The sequence below is a fragment of the Haliotis cracherodii genome, unplaced genomic scaffold (assembly GCF_022045235.1).
Source record: "Haliotis cracherodii isolate W230 unplaced genomic scaffold, xgHalCrac1.p SCAF_29, whole genome shotgun sequence".
NCBI lineage: Eukaryota > Metazoa > Mollusca > Gastropoda > Lepetellida > Haliotidae > Haliotis > Haliotis cracherodii.
Genome location: NW_027266285.1, coordinates 1,638,600 through 1,659,296, shown reverse-complemented (window position 1 = coordinate 1,659,296; position 20,697 = coordinate 1,638,600). Strand labels below are relative to the sequence as shown.

At 39.9% G+C, this 20,697-nt stretch overlaps 1 protein-coding gene across 1 annotated transcript; it reads left to right on the top strand.

Moving 5' to 3' along the window:
• The first annotated feature begins 3,325 nt into the window (after positions 1-3,325).
• Positions 3,326-20,442, top strand: LOC139473521 (uncharacterized). The gene is made up of 23 exons (XM_071256141.1): positions 3,326-3,392; positions 3,613-3,810; positions 4,552-4,639; positions 5,083-5,297; positions 5,376-5,462; positions 5,964-6,134; positions 6,542-6,724; positions 6,840-6,992; positions 7,517-7,876; positions 8,264-8,441; positions 8,970-9,145; positions 10,360-10,467; positions 11,282-11,424; positions 11,745-11,888; positions 12,560-12,654; positions 13,482-13,759; positions 14,154-14,353; positions 14,676-14,843; positions 15,586-15,704; positions 16,557-16,819; positions 18,163-18,232; positions 18,845-19,044; positions 20,048-20,442. Exons 1-23 carry the CDS (start codon positions 3,326-3,328, stop codon positions 20,383-20,385), a joined length of 4,002 nt encoding a protein of 1,333 aa, XP_071112242.1. The 3' UTR covers positions 20,386-20,442.
• The last annotated feature ends 255 nt before the right edge of the window (positions 20,443-20,697 follow it).

Genomic DNA, 20,697 nt, shown 5'->3' with positions numbered 1-20,697 from the left:
ATATCTTAGGCCAATATGGTTTTGGAGTGTTAAAACGATCATGCCACCCGCTGTGAGAACCGCTTTTATAGTTTTGTTGGTATCACAACTAAGCCTTGATCATTTTGCAATTTTTTATACAGCTTGTTGATAAATCCATAACATACGATATTGTGACATGGGCCGTTGGTCTCGAATACTGAATTAGAAATGTGTCTGTCGGTATGTATTCTTGAAACCGATGTTAAAACCTATTTCACCTCACCTCACCTTGTTATAGTACTAGTCTTCTAAAACCTCCACATACCAAGACCCCTACACCGCAATTCCCCAACACTTAGATAAAACAACAAAGGAAATTTACCTTTTGTAACAATAGAACAGTCCAATGTACCCTTGAGAGTAAGGATACACTCTGAAAGAATGAGTCGAGGTTAACAATCGTAGTATCTGTTGGATGTGTATGACAGTAAGCAATTCATTGTGCTAAGGAAATGATAAACTGAGCAGAAGTGGAAACCATGCTTATTTTAATTCAGGATTTGTTATAATTGACATGAAACAATTACGTTGAGAGGATTGACAAAATATACTGTGGATATTTATGTGTTTACTAAGAAACAATTAGTCGAATCTGATGATTAAAATGTGCCATATAGTTTGTCATTAATGTACCTCAATAGGTTAATCTATATAGTTGAGAATTTTGGTTGGTTGGTTGGTTGGTTGTTTAACGCCGCACTCAGCAATATTCCAGCTATATGACGGCGGTCTGTAAATAGTCGAGTCTGGACCAGACAATCCAGTGACCGTTTTCATGACCATCAATCCACGCAATTCGGATCGATGACATGCATCAAACAAGTCAGCGAGCCTGACCACCCAGGCATTGGTTGCTGAAGACCTATTCTAACCTGGATCTTCACGGGTCTAATTGAGAATGTAACAGCAAGGGCATTAGATGTTAACTCAACTGTGAACTCTGTAGTGATAAGCTGTAGGTGTGTTGGGAGGATTCCATAGTACGACGCACAGTACTAGTAGCAGCAATAAAGTGACATTGATGAATACCAAAGTAATACCAGTAGCAAACGTTTAAACTAGTGGTGGTATTGTCAAGCTACCAAACTCTTGTGTACAGACTTTATAAACTGATCGATCTGTGAACGATATGCATCGCCGCATTCACAACTGATAAGTCGAGAACATCGGTATTGTCACACGGATCCTGAACTTCCTATCTCAAGGGGAATATGCCACTTAAGATGATCATTAAACTGTTACCTGTTTCTCCTGAAGTGTGAAAGATGTTGTTGTTGTTGTTGTTGTTGTTGTTGTTGTTGCATCGCGTTTAAACATGGAATCTCTCGCCTCCTATCACGGAATAGCACTGTTCCCCCGAGGCGCTGTAGACTGTTCCGCTAAGTCAGATGCCCTCGTTATCTATGGTGATATGGTGATGTGATATACAACCCAACTTAAGAACAAACTTTAAGTCACGTTCGGTATGTTATTATAAATACTTGTTAAATACACACATTTAATATATCATTTTCCCAATTGAACAGATGCAGTACATCCCCAATAATCCGGGCAGTCATTTTCTCTGTTAAATCAATCATCCGCAGTAACAAATGTTCGGATTGACAAATTCGTGCCCGGATAAATGTCTATCTTTATTCATATAGACGGTCACAATAGATGTCCAGAATACAGGGGCCCGGTTTAAACGGGTTCGAACTAACGAATCTTTCCTGTCCGCCATTGGCAAGGTACTCATATGTTTACTTTGCGTGATCTTAAACTAGATAATCATACGTATTGCATATACACAAAACATATGAATCTTATATAACATCAACATAACAATATTTACATAATTAACTTTTGCTGTTTATGTGAATATTTTCTGTTCAAATTCAAACTTGAAAACATGCAATCTTTTTTGTGTGAACATTGTATAGGTGAACCTTTTACAAAGAGTCAGTTTGATAAATTCTTCTGCGTTCCCTTTGAAACATCTGCATAAATGTGTTTCGTAATGATTTTTTTAAACCGGTGACAATAAAATGTTTTTGTTTTTCGCAAGGAAATACTTGCCATAGGGAACATAACACACATTACACCAGTTATTCGAAAGGTGTTATCAACTTGTTGTTTAGGTGTATGGGTCATTGTTCATGTCAATGTCTTGTCTCCACATACAAATAACTTTTAAACCTTACTGACACTGAAGCGGACATTTGCCAAACGTTTCGCTTGACTGACCGCAGCATCTGACCCGGACATCCCGGACGGGGTTATTAATAATCTGATGATAAATAAAAACGGGAGTCGTGAAAGGCTGGTATATATCCTGAGGGTTGTACATAACTATCAGGTGAGTGTATTGTACATAGTTGTACATTTCATGTCAATTTCAGTCCAAAAGGACGTAACACATACCTGTGTATGGATATCAACAGTCATACAACAGTGATGGGCAGGTTAGTGGCAGTGGTATTGCGTCGTTCACAAAGCTCTACACATGAAATATTTACACGGTCGTGCATAGCCTAGGTGTGTTTCGGAGGTTAATTTCGAAATGGAATGAGGGTGAACGTTAAACTTATCTGGGAAAATGTCAAAGGAATATAGAGTTACATATGTAACGATATATGTTCATGTTCACGCTACTGTCAGTGTTATACATTGTGTACATATCACAGAATGTTACCAGTCTTGTTGACTTACTTAACGTTCAACCTTGTTGATTTCGAAACACAGAGAGAGATATGTTATCATTTCTATTTGGGGCTGTAACAGACTTGACCCACTATTATCCTACAATTGGCCTCACATCTGTATAAACTGAAGCATCATTTGATGTATATACTTTAGACTCCTACCCGACGAAGGGCCATGTGATATTCATGAGTCATCTTTACGTTAATAAGCCATCTTGAAATGTCTACCTCGTCTATCAACTCCAGAGTGTGTGTTTCCTGTAAAGTCTTCACATACAGAGAAATGAGGGAAAATACCGTTCCCATCACCATAAGAAAAATCATCTAGCAGAGTCCACTGTACGATACCGACTTGTACCAGGCGTTGGCTGCAGTTATTACTCTTTCAGTCTGAATCCAGACGACCACACGCAAAGGTATTTACGTAAGGATTTGATATCAGATATCAGAGTCTCAGTCTTACAGATACATTAAACGTGTTTCTGCTGTCCTTCGAAATGTTACCATGATAATGTTGTGGAAAACACGTCTCTGCGATAAAATATGTCAAAACGTAACCTTAATAGTTCTAATCATCATACCGTAATATTATTTCATAAATGAACTTATTTCAGGTAACAATGGTCTTTTCAAGAGCATGGTTCCTGCTGATATTCTTACTGGGATGCCAAGCTAGTTATGAAGAAGGTATTGTCTGCAACCATTTCAGTTAACTCAAAACCAACTACTTGTATGGTCGACAGTTATAGTCTAGTATGTTTTATGACGACATCGGATAAGAACCACCTTTCAGTTTATCAAAAAATACCGCGGGTTCTTCATCTTCCGATCCTGTTTCTCATTTACACATTTATCATATCACATCCATACCCCTCCTGTAACACCTGTTGGTGTTTTCTATGGCCAGGTGCGCTATGCCCTCCGGGGTACCTGCTCCTGTCTTCTATAACAGATAGTAACTACGTCTGTTTCTACATCGGCAAAGCGACATCGTGGGCAACGGCATGGAGACGGTGTCACAGGGACTTAGGAATACTGTTCAGTCACGAGGATCTGTTCGAGTTTGCAAATGGCACTACCTTCTCTGACCAACTTATAAAGGCCGGTACGTACAATATGATGTGGATATTTTTGTCTCGTGAATTTATTTGTTTTACAATATTATTGAGATATACATTTTCGCATGTAATTTCGTTATATGTTGTTCCTGACAAAACTACACTATACATTTTGCTTTTAAAAGTATCAAACCCAAAAATGATGCATCGATACATGTCCGAGGTATTGCATTCAATAAATCGAAGCACACAATTTCGAAAGAAAATGCTCAATGGATCGGGGATGTGGTGATGGGTGATGGATGATGCTTGTTGTGTATATTGATGTCAAACTTACCTGCTTATTTATAGTATGCTCGTTTATATAAACATGGATATTATTGGGGCCACGAGACTCGATTAATGCGTATGAGCCCTATTGTGGATGCATATTGCCAGAATGATTTATTCAGGACGATTCCCAGGGTATCTCATACGACCCGACTCGACAAGTACCAAGATTTGTACGATTCTTACACCAATTATGAACTATGGATTACGTATACATGTGCATGCACAGGGGTAGGACATATTTGCAAAGATGTCCCCATTTATCACTTATGTAAGATAACAGATGGTTTCATCGATATTTCCGTGTATCGTGGCGATGCTTGAATTCTGAGTGACATTGATTTGAATTGATGATTCGCTTCCGTAATGTCTATGTGGTTGTCTCGAAAATGCCTATTTCTTTAAAGGCGAATGGTACTAACAATGTGTTAAGAGATTTTCTTTTTGCAATGGTAAAGGTATTCGACATACTTGGGGTGGTGTTTATGTCCGAGATGGCAAGCTTAGGAAGGACACTTTAGACCGCCCAGGCATAACAACAGACGGGTAGGTGTATATTTACCTTTGAACAGATCTGTGATAAAGACATGTCTACTGAAGGTCGCCACGCCATATTTTATGTTATTTATTTAAAATAGGTTTATGGTACAAAATCGGCAATACAGTCATTACACTGTTTTTATAACCTTTTGATATGACCTAATTGCCAATTTTATTGGGAGCTTTATCACATTTACAATATGATCATCGACAAAATTTGACTATCACAGAATTTGAAAGTGACCGCAACCCTAATGGCTCCAGGACGTATTCATCTAAGCATTGTAATTCACAACAATTTCGTTGATATATATTTTTACTTTGACCCATACATTGTTAGTGACGGTTCCGATTGATGCTCTGACCTTTTAATGTACGTGCATGTATGAATGTTCTAAATCATTTGGCGGCTAATCATCCTAATACTGATTTTCGATCATGTGTTCAAGGCCATGGTTTTGGGATGCAGGGCAACCGACAAACGGACGACAATGTGGTTCCCTTATGTTGAACAAAATACCAGTCAAATTCCGTCCAAGAACTACTCTCTCCGGAGTCGTCACGGCAATGACTGAATCCGGTTTTGGATCTGGATCTGGTTCGGGCTCAGGTTCTGGTTCTGGTTCTGGATCTGGATCGGGCTCAGGTTCTGGTTCTGGTTCTGGTTCTGGATCTGGATCTGGATCTGGTTCTGGTTCTGGTTCTGGATCTGGATCTGGTTCTGGATCTGGATCTGGATCTAGTTCTGGCCAGGAATCAATCCCTTCCACTACGTTTGATCCAGTCCTGGCGTATCCTACTCCTATTGGTTTCCTCTCTAGTTTTACAGGTATCAATTACAGATAAACTATTTATATTACAAACTATAATGCCAACAGATTATCAGATGACGATAAACGCTATGTTTTTACTAGACCAAGTATATACTTCAATCCTTGATAGGATATTTTTTCATCCTGTACTTATCGGAAACACCACTCCATATTCATTATTGTGGGTGGCCAAGTCGTCTTAGGCGCCGCGATTCGCTGTGCAGAGTTGCGTCCCTTGGGCACGCCAGAAACCTATGATTGTAGGTTCGAATACCGGTTCACCCCGATTGTGTTTCTAGGTTTGTCAGCACCATACCCGTGCTCGTGGGTTTCACCGAAGTGGTAAACGTCTGAGACATCACTTCGGGCTTTCCTCCCACATCTAGCTGACACGCCGTGATATAACTGGAACACTGTTAAAAGCGGCGTTAAACCCAACTCACTCACACTCACTCACCATATTCATTATACACTGTGCATAAGACGTATAGTCATGTGTTATAATGTTTCAAATGAAGAGTCTGACTCGGGGAGTGGACCAGAAGGTGGCTTCATGGGGCAGGAATTTGAGCCAAAAGGGGAACTTCCTGACTCAGGCGGAGTATCAACACTATCTCTCACCGGATGTGATACCATCCTCCCTTATATATGTGCTGTTAAACCTATAGTGGAATTGTATGTAAAACCAGGTAGGTATTGTTGCACAGCCATGGTGCTCAGCTATATTGAATCAAACTTCATACTTTGATTATTTTAATATTAATCTCAACAGACGTTTTGCTGGATTTGGATGTTGAGTAATATGTCATGAAGTCTTAACATGTGAAATTATGATTCGCCACATAGTACGAATTCCTTCTAACCGGTATAACTAAATTGATGTTATTATGTTTTATTTTCTATGACTGTTTTGTAATCATCATTGGTTGTGCATGACCACAGGTGCCTTATCCTATACAAAACATTGCATGGAAGACACCAGGCATTATGGGTAACCAAACACACATCCTGAAACTGTGTCGCATTATTTAGATTTTAATAAAATAAATCTTGTGTTTATCTTATGCCGCTTTATGTGTTCCGATCTCTATTTCAGTTCCCGTTTGTTTAAATGGAACTGTCGGGTCGTTCCTAATAAAGACTTGCTACGAGGTGCCTGAAGACATTGCAACATTCCCCGAAGCAAGGTATAGGTGCAAGGCAAAAGGCGGACAATTGGCCAGATACAAGACACTGTACGACAATAGGATGGTTACTGAAGCCTTGAACTACTTCAGATGTGAGCAGTTCAACGCCTCTTCTTTTGTTTAAGTTATACCCTACGGTAGTTAAAACATTAAATTAATACCAGCCCTGTCCTATTTGAAATATAAATGTAAATGGTTGTGTTACAGTAGACAGTAACGGTACGTCAAAGTTTGTCAGGACATGGGTAGCTAATGGCAGTAGCTGCAAAGTCATTGACGACATCCCCTCCAACATGCCACATCAATGGGATTGCGACGCAAGGCTGTCTTACGTGTGTGAAACTCCAGTCACATATGAAAGTAAGCGAATTCACCTAAAATCTTTCCTAAACTTAAACATGTGATTTAAGTAGGACCTTTTCTTATTTCATATTTACTAAGTTACATTTTCTACACTTATGATATATACGACACATCTGTTGATATGGTCCTAGATGGAGATTGACTGTGACAGCTTGCTTGGATATGTTGTCAAACAACTAGTATTAGATATTCCAGCGTGGAGATTTCCTTGTTAGATCCCAACCAGTCATTCTCCTCTGAGGCGCCTAAAAACAGCGGATGGTAATACTCGATGGCGTACGGCGTTTCTCATGACATCCAATTCTTTTTTCTTCAGACCCAGACTGCGGCATTGAACAAAAATATGAATAGTACATATATACCACTGAAATTTAGTTCCGTTCTGTGTTGATGGATCACAATATTTTAAAAGTATTTTATGTGAATTAATTACACAATCTTGTGAAATGAGCGTAAAATGAATTTGTGAAATGAGTTTAAAACTAAAACACATTTACAGAAAAAAGCTGTTCGTGCTTCAGATAAAATGGAACTAACCGCCAGCGCAGTGAGTGCTGATTCGGTTAGGCGGCTCGGAAACTCTGGAGATGTGGAGGCGTATATATCAACGGGCATAACTCCTGGTCCTAGTCCACTTCTGACATGCAAGGTAAAGGGTCTGAGTACGCCAATAGAGCGGGTCACGTGGTACAGGAACGGGCGTCTAGTCCCCCCGAGGTGGTATGAAGCAAGCGGAGAAGAAGTGTCTATTACCTTCCCAGAACACATGTACAGAGAACATGAGCGGAAGATAAACATTGTCGGATACTACTGGTGCGAGGCAATGAACATGAACACGACGCGACTTCACCGCTCGAACCTCATATTTGTACGGCTTGATGGTAAGAGCTGTTTTTGTGATACTGGGTAGCTGGGCACTGTAGTTTGGGGACGTGTTTGTAAAAACCGTTTTTGCTTTTTGAGATAGTCCTTTTCCCAATGGGAGATGAGGTAGCCTTGCGGTTACATCTTTCACTTTTTATGACACTCTTATGACTCATATTTTATTCCCACAATCGAAATAGTAGTAGTAGTAGTAGTAGCAGTAGTAGTAATAGGAGTCGCAGTAGCTGTAGTAGTAGAAGACGAAGTAGCAGAAGTTATCAGGGTTGTATCAGTAGTCGTAGCAGCAGTAGTAATTGTACCAAAAGCCGCAGAAGCATGTCTGTCGTAGGGTGTGACGTACACAGCAGCACATTGTGAGGTATACATATTTGTATCCTGTATAGACTTGGCGCTGCATGCGGGGAGCATTGAAACCCTGGAACAAAGTAGAAGGCCAGCCAGGATCTACACCAAGTTCAACCTCCTTGATGCCTTAACCCCAGACATAGAGACACTCGTCACAGCATATGACAACTATCCCCAGAATCAATTCCCAACCAACATATATCCGCTGAGGTTCAGGTATGTCTAACACAGCTTTCTATGTCAGCTTTTTCTCTTTAACAACTTCACACCTTGTCGTTAGTTTCAAATATAATAATGCAAGATTATTAAATTGTATATGGCAACATAAGGTGCTGTGCAAACTAACGCTTAGTCTCTTAAAATTTATATTTTTGATAGACTTCATTTAAATTCAAAAAGAAGCCCCAGTGAGATGGGAGATTCAGAACATTGGGAACATTTAGACTTGCTGTATTTCGTCGTATTTAATATGGTTCAGGGGCTGTGAGACAGATTACGGTGAGACCTACAAGTGCAAGTATGACAGATTATGGACTATGATCAGGTTAACTTTGAATTTGAAACCCCAAGTTGGGAATCCTGTTTTCAGATGAACACAAATTGACGTGTAATGGAATAGAAGTTCATTGCACCTTCCCAGCACCGTTATGTTTGTGCCTCTGAAATTGTGCTATCACGTTTAGTTATCACTGATGCGTATATGGATCTTACCGAAACATAATACTCCCCCATCTTCGTTTCCAGAAAAAAGGGTTCCATTATGGATTTCCTATCCTACCAGTTTACACCCAACTCATTGAGGAGAGTGGAAACTGCTGACGATTTATACAATAGAGCACGGAATGACCTGAAGATAGGGTTTCACTCTGACGCTGCCAAGAAGTATTTTAAACCAGACACATTGATACTGATGAGTATTGGTAAGCAGTGGTCGAGTTTGGATTGAATTCTTGGACCACTAAACCTTCCTTCATTCTGTCGAATGACTTTGACAATACATTTTCTGGAATCCGCAGCATTGGTGGTCAGCCTCGTGACTTTGTTGATAGCGTGTCATCGTACCCCCAAGGCGCAGATCGTTGGTCACAAAATCAAACACTGGTTTAACTCGAGTGTACCCACGCCACTGCCATGTAGCTGGAATATTGCTGAATAGGTGTAAAACAACAACAAAAAACAAACAAACTGGAATCAATGGATAAACAATTTTGTTTTTTACTAGTTATAGCTTAGACAAAGGCGCTCACTTTACAGCAAAGCAAAAGTTTTTCCTGATATTACAATTATGTATTAACGTTTATGTATGTTTTGTCAAACACGTATAAACAAACTTGACAATTATGCCCAGATTTAAGACATGTAATCAAATACTGTGTAACTTTATCCATGTGTTCTTATTTCTGCTACTGCTTTATTTAACTCCTTTTGTCTGAAGTTGTGTAATCTTTTAGATTAAATTCCAAACGTTAACACCAGAGAATAATCAGTATCCCATATCTGCCGAATTTTTAAGTTGTAAAACCCCAAATAGTATTGACAGTAAATGATCACTCAACAAAACCAGTAATGACACCGGGCGTTTGCGATATTGGCAAGTATGTCCTTGTCTTCGGGCAGCACCAGCCATTCACACACTTATCTGTTATAAACGCCTAAGTAAGTAAACAGGTAAGGGGTGTCAAAACTCGGTCATAATGAGAAGGTCACAGTGTGGGACATCATTACAAGCGACCTCTCATGTAAAGTAATTTCATTTGAATGTCCACCACGAAATGTCTGGAAAGACTCTAACAGGATTTTTGTGTTGACATTAAACAAATTCAAACTTCCTCTAAAAATCCAGTTAATGCTATCACAGTTTATGATGTGGAAAGACGAGTTAAGGTAAAACCGTGTTATGCTACACTGGCTTGTCTTGACAAGAGTTTTTATTCTGTATTCAGATAGTTGATTGCAAACCATATGGTCCTCATATTTTTTAAAATACATACTCAGATATCAATGGCTCTATTGTGACAGATACCTCTGACTTTATGATCATTATTCAAAAGACGTAACCCGTCTTTGATACACAAGACACAAAATAGGATTGATATGGTTTATAGGCATATACAGATACTCCTTTTCTTTCCAGATTTTTGTTTTGAATCCATCCATGTAGGCAGGGAAAGAAACCAAACATTCCGTTTTCCAACGAGCGTGATCGGAAATACTTCCTATACCAAAGAGAAATGTGATGTCAGTATGTAGTTTATGAACATATTTCTAGTTCCATTACCAACAGAATCTCTCTGATATGAGAGAGTGAGTATTATTTCACGTTACAGTCAGATATTTCCAGATATGACTCTGTCACATGGAACAAATCGAGTACGCAAATCTGTGACTGACCCATTCCATCGGAGCGGAATGCCATGCAATCAGTTACATCATTGGACCTGTTAAGATCCGGGTTAGACACGGTCTTCAGCAATCGATGCTTGTCTTAAGAGGCGACTAGGCTGACAGAGCCTGACAACCCATCCAGTTTAGCGCCTTCAACTACAAGCAGTCGAGTGCCGAAGACGCATCCGGGTGTGACATGATGCATATTTGGATATATCTTGTCTCGATATTTGTAAAGTCATGTTGAAGAAACACGAAATACTTGATGCTAAAGGACCTTGGGAAGCACGAGATGGACGGGTAGCCTTGGGGACAGTGCGTTCGCTTATCACGCTGAAGACCCCGTGGTCTATTGCTGGCATTTTCAGCGTGATGTCCTGTGAATATTTCTGTTCTTTCTGGCGCAAAACGACACTCACTCAGTCAATAGAAAAGGTGTGCACTACATACATACGATAATGTTGAAAAGCTTAGACCGTATGTTCAGGTGATTGGATCTTTTTAATGTTTGTTGTATCTGAGTGTTATGTCTGATTGGGTAACTCCATTATCGAGAAGTAGTATAATAATTTCAAGGAAATAACAAATTGCCATCGAGTGATTTACTCTTGCTATATGACAAGTAATTATTCACTTCAACGTGTCATCACTTTCTTATTTGTAATACACAGATAACAAGGCAATCGGCAAAAGGAAGTGCAAGGGAAGCAAGCTGTATGGGGCCTATTGGGGAGACGTCGAATTTCAGTCCGACTGCGATATGTCTGATTTAAATAACTCTGTGATATCACCCACACTAAAGAAACAGTCCCAGGTAATTGGCCGACCGAATGACATCCTATGAGTGGGATTGGCAATCGTTTGGAAAATAATTTTACATAAATAATAATAATAATATAAATATTTATTATATAATAGCAGTGATGTTATTTGTACAGGATCTGGGATGTCGCCGATCTGTCTTTACAGTACATAGTTTATGGAATTGTTTGAAGGCTGTTACCTGTTTTGAATATACAATTCGCATCTAATTGCACGAAAGTACATGGTATATCTGTTGCAGTTACGTCTTGAAAATGAAATGACTTATGTCTTGACTCATTGTTCTGACAATTGTTGTACAAACTGTGACAGATTCATGTGACAGACCGCAACGCGGACGACGTTCTGCAGACGACCCTGACTATCATAAACGAGACGACCCTGAGTGAGACTGACCTCATCTATATAACCACCATCCTGGAAAACGTTGCCAATATTCCCGAGATATCAGCAGAGGTATGAAAGCACAATCTGTTGTGCAAAGACGCATGTATACATAGTGGGGTATGTTTATACCAGACATCTCTTGAAATGCCCATAGAAAACTCTCGGTTATGTCAGTTTCCTGAAACCTTTCGAAGCACGTCATGTGACAACACCGTCGAATCTGTGAATTTCCAGATAACATTGGCATTAGAACATAATGCTGTTGATTCGATGTGTATGTTATGAATAATCGAGTCTGGATCAGACAAACCATTGATTGATATAATGAACAACGTCTCACACCTTCGCGCTTACGCGATGACAGTTAATGCTACGTATCAAATATTTATATCTATTGCTTTGCATATGAATCTGAACAGAAGACGCTTCACAAGTATACCAGTATCTACTATTAAAGCCTCTGACTCGACATGTATCAGACATTTTCTGTGTCGCGAGTATTGGTCAGTGAGACGGAAGATGTGGGCAAATAGATAACTGGTAGAATATCAACAGACCAAGCAGGCTGTTGAGCGCTAATTGGGTGCAATATTGACTCATCAAAATATCATTTTATCCCATGAGCAAATTGCTGAATATTATGATTACAAAACTTGACTCATGGCGTCTTGAAATGGACAGTAATGCTTTAAGTAACTCTAAAGCTCTAAAGCTATCAGTGACTAGCATTGTACTTCCAGACTTTTCAGAGCATGATGAGAATATACGATAGCGTACTGGACTCGGGAGATGAAGTCCTGACAAAAGCAGAGAGACGAGGCAAAGTTCCGAACAGGTTGGCATTTTCACAGTTTCATAAACATATATGTATACGAATAATGAAACATGTTATATTGTTAATGTGTGTAGCACACGATACGCATCAGTGGAAGTAGAAATAACAGAACCCCCAAAGAAAGTTAATGTCATCATTTATTACAAAGGGATACATACATACAAAAATACATAATACCCACTAAATTCTAAATACCTAATCCGATTACGCTACTACTAGTACTAAACTCATGCTAAACAAATTACTAATGGTGATACTAAACTAATTTTAATGCTACTATTACACTACTACGAGAGTGTGAACTAGTTGGATCAACACAGCAATGAACAGTACTTCAGTTCGGAGCGTCAGCATGACCTGGAAGAAATGTCCCAGTTCCTAAATATTTACAATTTTGATGACACGCAAGTGGGGGATTGGTTCTGGCAAACCAAGGATCATAATTAGGTCGGCCTTGGCTAGTGACTATCATTTGATATTCTGGGTGTCTAAGGAGATTTTGAAAAGAATAAAATGTGTCCGAGGTAATATTATTTTGGTAAAACATGTTTGCTTGGTATGCAGGGTGTCCTGAAAGAAAAGTTTGTTTTAATGCAGATTTTGTCGGCCCCTTCTTTATTTCCACGAAGAAATGTAGTCTTGATTCGGTTACCAAAAATATGTAACAAAGCGGAGAGTAACCGCTACAGTGTAAAGGAATAAAGGCTACATACATATTTGAAAATTATAAGACAGTATATACCAGCAACATCCTATGTCTTCTAAGAACGTGTTTTGTGCGAATGTTGTATAATATAGCATTTTACCCCTATCTTTGTGACCTACAGAATCCTGAGTGTTGTTGACATTGCTACAGGCAAGATTAAACCAGAGCCATCTGGCCACCGACGGATACTCTCAGGCAGTTTTGGCACAGATGTGTGGGACTTGACAAACCCATTCCAGAAAGATATGGCAATTGGTCTTCAGTTTTCTGAAAAGGAGTACCAGAAAACTACAAAGAACGAAAGCTTAGTTTCTTTGTTCGCTCTCTCGGAACTAAAGTACGGGGAGACCCAAGCTGCAATTATATTTCCCAAGAATTACATCGAGCGAATTGTAAATGGTAAGAGTTAGTGAGTGAATGTGTTTTGCTGCAGTCAGCAACAATCTAGATGTCATGGCGGCCTGTAAATATTTGAGTCTGGGACAGGCAAGCCAGTGGTTGATTACATGAACAACTGTCAGCTAGGAAACTCACTGTTACCACCAAATAGGTATGATTCGTCTTTAACGATCCTTATGGTAAAAACTATGAATCTCGTATACAAATGTATATTAATATTTAAGTGTTGCGTTTAGGTAATTGTATAGCTGTCATCTGACAATGTAAATATTTTACACGATGATTTCATCACATACTTTGTTAGAAAGCCAATTTGGAGGAAGGAGGTGTTGCTAGCATGAAGACTAGTGTCCTTTGATCAAGAAACTGTTGTGATTACGTACATATATTTCAGATTCTCATAGTCAAAACGTGACTATTATACTGAGTGTGTTCAAAAACACTCGCCTGTTTACTGCGAGGGAAAACACGTCAAGACAACCAATCAAATACTCCTTAAACAGCAAGGTCATCGCAGCTAAGCTTCTCATTGGTGGACGCCCAGTCAGAGACCTGTATCAATCCAACATAACAACTGTCTTCATGCCGATGAAGGTACAAATGCTATTCGTGTAGGCTGTCAGGAATTTGAGACCGGATATTAACCCGGATTGTACCGTTCAATATGAAAGCGTCCACACGATCCCATTTTCGGTTCCTGCTCCGGGATACACAGCAATGTTGCTTTGTTAGTGTGTACGCGTTCTCCGCAGTAATTCAGGGAGACATGCCTCCGGCGAAACAGGGTCAAGGTTTCACTGTAAATTTACTTCCAGTCTCATTATTCATTATTAGTTCAAGGATAATAGTACACATTAGTCATTTGTACTGTTTATTTAAGTTTTTATTTGATTTGACACATTTTTCGGCTTGACAGTCCCTTGCTTCAGACGCCCGCCTATATCGCACTTCCTGTGGGTTCTGGAATTTCACCGGAAATGACGACTCCGGATGGTGGTCGACGGACGGTTGTCGCTATGTGAGAGAGGAGAATGGACGGGATGTCTGTGCCTGTGATCACCTGACAAACTTCGCTGTGTTACTGGTACTGCTGCATTTTACAAGACTTTGAAACTTCATTAATAGTTACAATATTGTGCAAATCTTAAGGATCTACCAATACCCATGATATATTTAACACATAAAAGATTTCGATTTAGACCGGTCAAATGATGTCGACCGCACTCTGAAGAGCTAAAATTGCACTTCGTGTAATGGTGTTATTATATCTTTATTTTGGAAATATCTTAAGGAAAAAGTTTTAAGAGGTATAAGGACAGTATTTTTGGATCTGAAGTATGGAAGGTATCATATACACTGCCAGGCAAAGGAAAGTGTACATTTGAAAATCGGATTGGTCCAAACACTTACAAAAGGTTATCAAGCCGTTCCTAGGCTGAAAAATGTTGCTGCAACCCTAAGGTCACAAATACCACAATGATATCCGTGTCAAATACTAGTACATTACCATCGAATAACCATATTTGTTTGTTTATTTACAGCCACCATCAAACATGGGTGCATACATTCTTTTGCCCCACAGTATATCTCGTATGATAATGAATCTTACTAAAAGGCAAAATAAGATAAACACATATTTATTATTTATATACATTTCAACATAAATGTCTGAATATTGACATAACATCGAAACTGTCGAGCAAAAGCCATTCTCAAGACATATGATGAAATTTAAGAATTACCAAATTATGATAGATCATTTCCAAATGACAAACATCGTGATCCGTCATCGGCTGCCTGGTTCATACCATTTGTTATTCCCCCAGGACTTCTACGGCCAGGATACTCTGAAACACTCCCTGGCTCTCAGTATCATCACAATCATCGGACTTAGCCTCTCCATATTCGGCCTGTCGTTGACAGTGCTGTCATTTGTAACCTTCAGGTGAGTACTAAATCCATGTATTAGTACGTCGTCATAAAATTCTGATGCTATTAATGTATGTCAGGATTCAATCAGAATTACAGGATCATGCAAATTTTGAAAGCCATGCACGTTAAAATGGGCCTTTTATAGATACGACAAGCATCACTTATCGAAAATTAAATTTGACAGTCATGCATTGTTATAGGAACATGGGAACATTGTAAAACCACACACAAATGCATATATGCGCTCGCAAGCATACATGCACGCACATAACGTCGATATGCTTTGCGTGAATGAGAAGTATCATCAAAAGCACTACTTAATAAACTATTCATTTATCGTGAAATTTTAATTCAGGCATGCAAGCGCGGAAAGAACTTTTCCTATAGGAGTCGTGCATTAATGATTAGGCAATTCGCGTTCAGTAATCGTGTGATTTTGTTTAGAATATCACCAAATGAATTAGCGTTGTGTCCATATGTATTAATGATAAGTACGTGTAAAAAAAGTTTGTGTGCGTATGTGTCTGAGCCTGTATGTGTGGAGGTGTGTATGTTTGTAGATCTGTGTGTGTGTGTGTGTGTGTGTGTGTTTGTGTGTGTGTGTGTGTGTGTGTGTGTGTGTGTGTGTGTGTGTGTGTGTGTGTGTGTGTGTGTGTGTGTGTGTGTGTGTGTGCCTGTGCCTGTGTGTGTGGAGGTGTGTATGTTTGTGTATCTCTGTGCGCGTGTGTGTGTGTGTGTGTGCCTGTGCCTGTGCCTGTGCCTGTACCTGTGCCTGTGTGCGCTTGCGCGCACAACCCTGCAACTACCCCATCCTTGTCTTGATCCGTGTATGACAGAATATCCTTTTTCATACTCGGTCAATCAGGAAGTTACGTCAAACACGTCCCCAGCAAACGATGTTTAACCTGGCTCTGGCAGAACTCTGCTCGTGGATTGTATTTTTGGCTGGCATCAATAAGATCGGGGACCACAATGGATGCATCGTGGTGGCGGTGCTACTGCACTACTTCATCCTGGCGTCGTTCATGTGGATGCTGGTGGAAGCGGTGCTTCATTATATCCTGTTTGTCAAAGTCCTTGGCACCTATATCCCCAGGTTTATGCTGAAGACAGCGATACCAGCTTGGGGTAAGTGTTGAAAAACTACTTCCATTTGTGAAACCTATTCACAAAATCCAAGTTTTCCATGTGTATGTCTAAACGTACAGTTTAATACCTTTGATTCGAACACACACAACTCGATGTACAGCCTACCTAGATGTACCAGTCTGTAATGTACATTTCTGCCAATAACTGAAACTTGAGGGGTTGTATAATGTCTTGAATGACAAATGTTCAGAATTGGATACTTCGATTTATGTGGTTATTTTGTGTCGGAATGCCTTTAATGTGGGTGTAGAGAGGATTTCGTCCATGTGTCATTTATTGTCAAGTATACCAGCATGGGTCGACTAGTCACAACATTTTGTTATGACATGTTTTTATCAATTTTGCTGCATCAAACAACGGGAGACGGGAAACCTGTTCGTCGTCATTATGTTGGTTTGGAATGAGAAATCATGTTTTTAAAATATACTTCTCTCAAAACGGATTTGTGCAGAGGTATTCACTGTGTATATTTCCCCTAGAACGGATGGTGGTATAAATGATAAACTGATAATCTTAAAGGTGACTTTTAGACAACAACAAAATCGTCACTAGATGAGTAGGCAATCGTGAAACTGACGTTCATAAATGTATCTTGACGTTCATACGTTTGTCACCAGGCTGTGTTCTAGAATTGAGATCAGCATTGATGGACTTCAACATTCCTTGGAAAATTCCTCAATGCGTAGTGCCTAGTCAACAGTATTCTTGGGTGCTCTATAAATGTATAGATTCAAACGATTCAGCAGTGATGATTAAACAACAGTGCCACATCGCCAACACGACGCCATATTGATGTTCAAATGTACTTGTAACTTGTACAAATAACATATTTGACCTTGTGAGATCATTCAAAATCGCGATGCGTCCCAAGAGGAACGTACTCTCAAAAGTATGGACGTCAGCATGTGTTATGTAACGCTGACATCCGACTCACTGTGTTTGCCGACTCTGGTATGTCATGGGTTCCAACAGTATGACCGACCGTAGTTGACGCTGGAAGGTGGCGTTGGCGCAAGTGAGAACGGGCGATAACCCTGTCTTGACGTAATGTCGTTACACGTTGAAGTCCGCTTCTTGGGCGACCTTGCGGACCCGTGTTGCCGTCACACCAGCTTTACTCATGGCCAATGCTCATAGAGAACTGACGAACATTTGTTGCCACATTTCACTTTTCAAATATGGTATTCAAGTTTAATTAATCACATTATGACCTACACATGTAACCTTACATAATTCTGATCGATTACAAACATGTGTTTTTAATTCCCTCTTTTTCTCACCAGTGCGTGTTTCAGTAAATATACGTTCCCGTTTGCTTCTAGGTATACCCCTGCTGCCTCCAATTGTCATACTGTCCATTGACCCCGACCTTTATAGAGGGGGAGACAATTAGTGAGTAACATCATGGAACATTTTCCTTTTGTTTGGGTGTGAGGTGAGGTGAATGGGGGTTTAACGATATAACGACGTGCATGCACGTGTGAGTGGGTGGCTGTTTGTACATTCCGGACTGATGCCGATTTATTGTGCTAACCCACTGAGATACCATGCCGCAGTGTAACATGAATATCCCACTCAGGCACAGTATACTGACTCCGAGCCGACAAGTCCTTGTTTTAGCCCCGTAATGCCGAGCGCCAGACAGGGTAATAAAAAGTAACATCTTTTAACGTCTTTTGGTATGACGCGGCCGGGGATCGAACCCCGGACCTTCCGCTCCCCGGGCGGACGCTCTTCCTCTAGACCACGGAGGCGGTTCCATTTTATTAAGAATTGAGTGAGTTTTAGTACGGATTTTCAGTTTGATGTGAAACGAGATACCGGAACGATCACAGTATCTGCCAGAGTAATTCATGCAGCAAGTCCGTTTACAGATACCTTAGTGACTGACGTGATTGTCAGCCAGCAAGAGACTGGTTGTTCCGTCCGATATAACGAGATAACAATAACATGTCGTACCTGAGTGAAAACTAAGTTGACTAATATGATAATATCGACTTACAGTTGCTGGATGTCTTTAAGTCCTTTCTACTACGGCTTCTCCCTCCCCGTTGGCCTCATCATCATCAGCAACATCGTCCTCTACATCATGGTGGTGGTCAACATCTGCAGAAGGTCGTCGGCCGCTGTCCGCACGACTCAGTCAAACCAGGACAGAACAGCAGTTAACATCCGGGCATCTATTTTCTGCTTTATACTTCTAGGTTGGTAGATGAAATAAGAGGCTTAACGAAGTGTAGTTCAGCAAAGACTTCAAGTGACATTTAAACCTAGATATACCCATTGATGAAAACATTCTCACATTTCTACATGGACTCCTAGATTCAGGTTCTATTTCATTCAATACCCCCTGATAACCTGCATAATATAAATATTAACTATATAAAGATGAGATGGATGATATGTCAAATGGTAACTATGTAAAGAAAACACTGTTGTACTGATCTACCTTATTAGTTTCATGTTTACGGTATTATGTGATGAGAAAGAAAGTTACAAAACTGCCTGGCACATCTCAACTGCCGGGGGGAAAGCACACACTTACAATTGGATTTAGCCAAACACTTACAAACGTTATCTAAACGTCACTAGTCTGCAAACAGTCGCTGAATCACAGAATCAAAGTCCAAAACACAACTTAGATACCCGTATCAAATACCATGTACACCATCAAATAACCATTTCTTGTGTTACATGTTTAGCTGCCATCAACCATTGATGTATACTTCCAGTTGCTGGCAGTCTTTAAGTATTGCAGACCAGGGATAATGAGACAGCTTACCATAACATGTGTCAAGAGAACATATTTTCAACTGAACTAATGATAAACATGGTCTAGGTCTAAGCATCTTGAATCCAAGTAAACGCGAACACCACTTAAATCTCCAGAGAAAAGTGTTTTAAGTTAAGATTCTAAATATCAAAATAAAATGCATGAGAAACATAATTTACGTTATTCGTGTCTTTGAGTGAAGCAATGTTTGTTCCCTTGATGTATTGATTATTTCATCATCATAATCATCATCATCATCATCATGGTATTAACAAAGTAATAAAATATGATCTGTGAACTAAGGTTAGGCAGTGATTGTCCGTGATGTGTTTGTACATTCAGTAAAAACAAATCGACAAATCAGCAACATCTATCGTACTTTAAGTTATCTTTCATCAATGAACTGTTAACCCATTGCTATTTCACAATTTCAGGTTTGAGCTGGGTGTTCGGCTACATGGCCATTGCGGATGCCAGGGTGGTGTTCCAGTACATCTTCACTATCACAAACTCCATACAGGGCTTCCTCATCTTCATCCTCTTCACAGCTCGTAACAAGGAGGTTCGAGACAGCTGGAGCGAGTTGTGCTGCAAGAAGAAGAAATCACCGCACGCCGGGAAGGCGCGCCTATGCAATGTCTCTCAGAACCATTCTAGTTCCAGTGATCAACAGAACCGCACTACTGACACCGGAGCGTCTAACGAGGCGTACCAACATCCACAATTTCAGTTGAAACATTCCAGAAATGGGCTCAGCTTAAACCTGAAATAGTTATAAGTCCGATATTACTTTATCATCAATTCATTTCAATATTGTCAAGAAAATATGTTTTTATGATGCAAAAAATCCAATAAGGATTATGGTTTGAAAAATGAGGAAATGTTCATTTTCATGTTGCGCTTACCTCTCGGTGAAATGCAATGCACCTTTTTTGTGTTTTGATAACAACTAGCCGGTGGAAAGACTGTGATACAGGAACCCTTATGTCACGACAGATTCGCTTTCACACAATCGACCACAATCGGCAACACGTGGTTAGAGCGACTTCACAACCTCACGAATGCCCAGTTACTTTTCTGACTC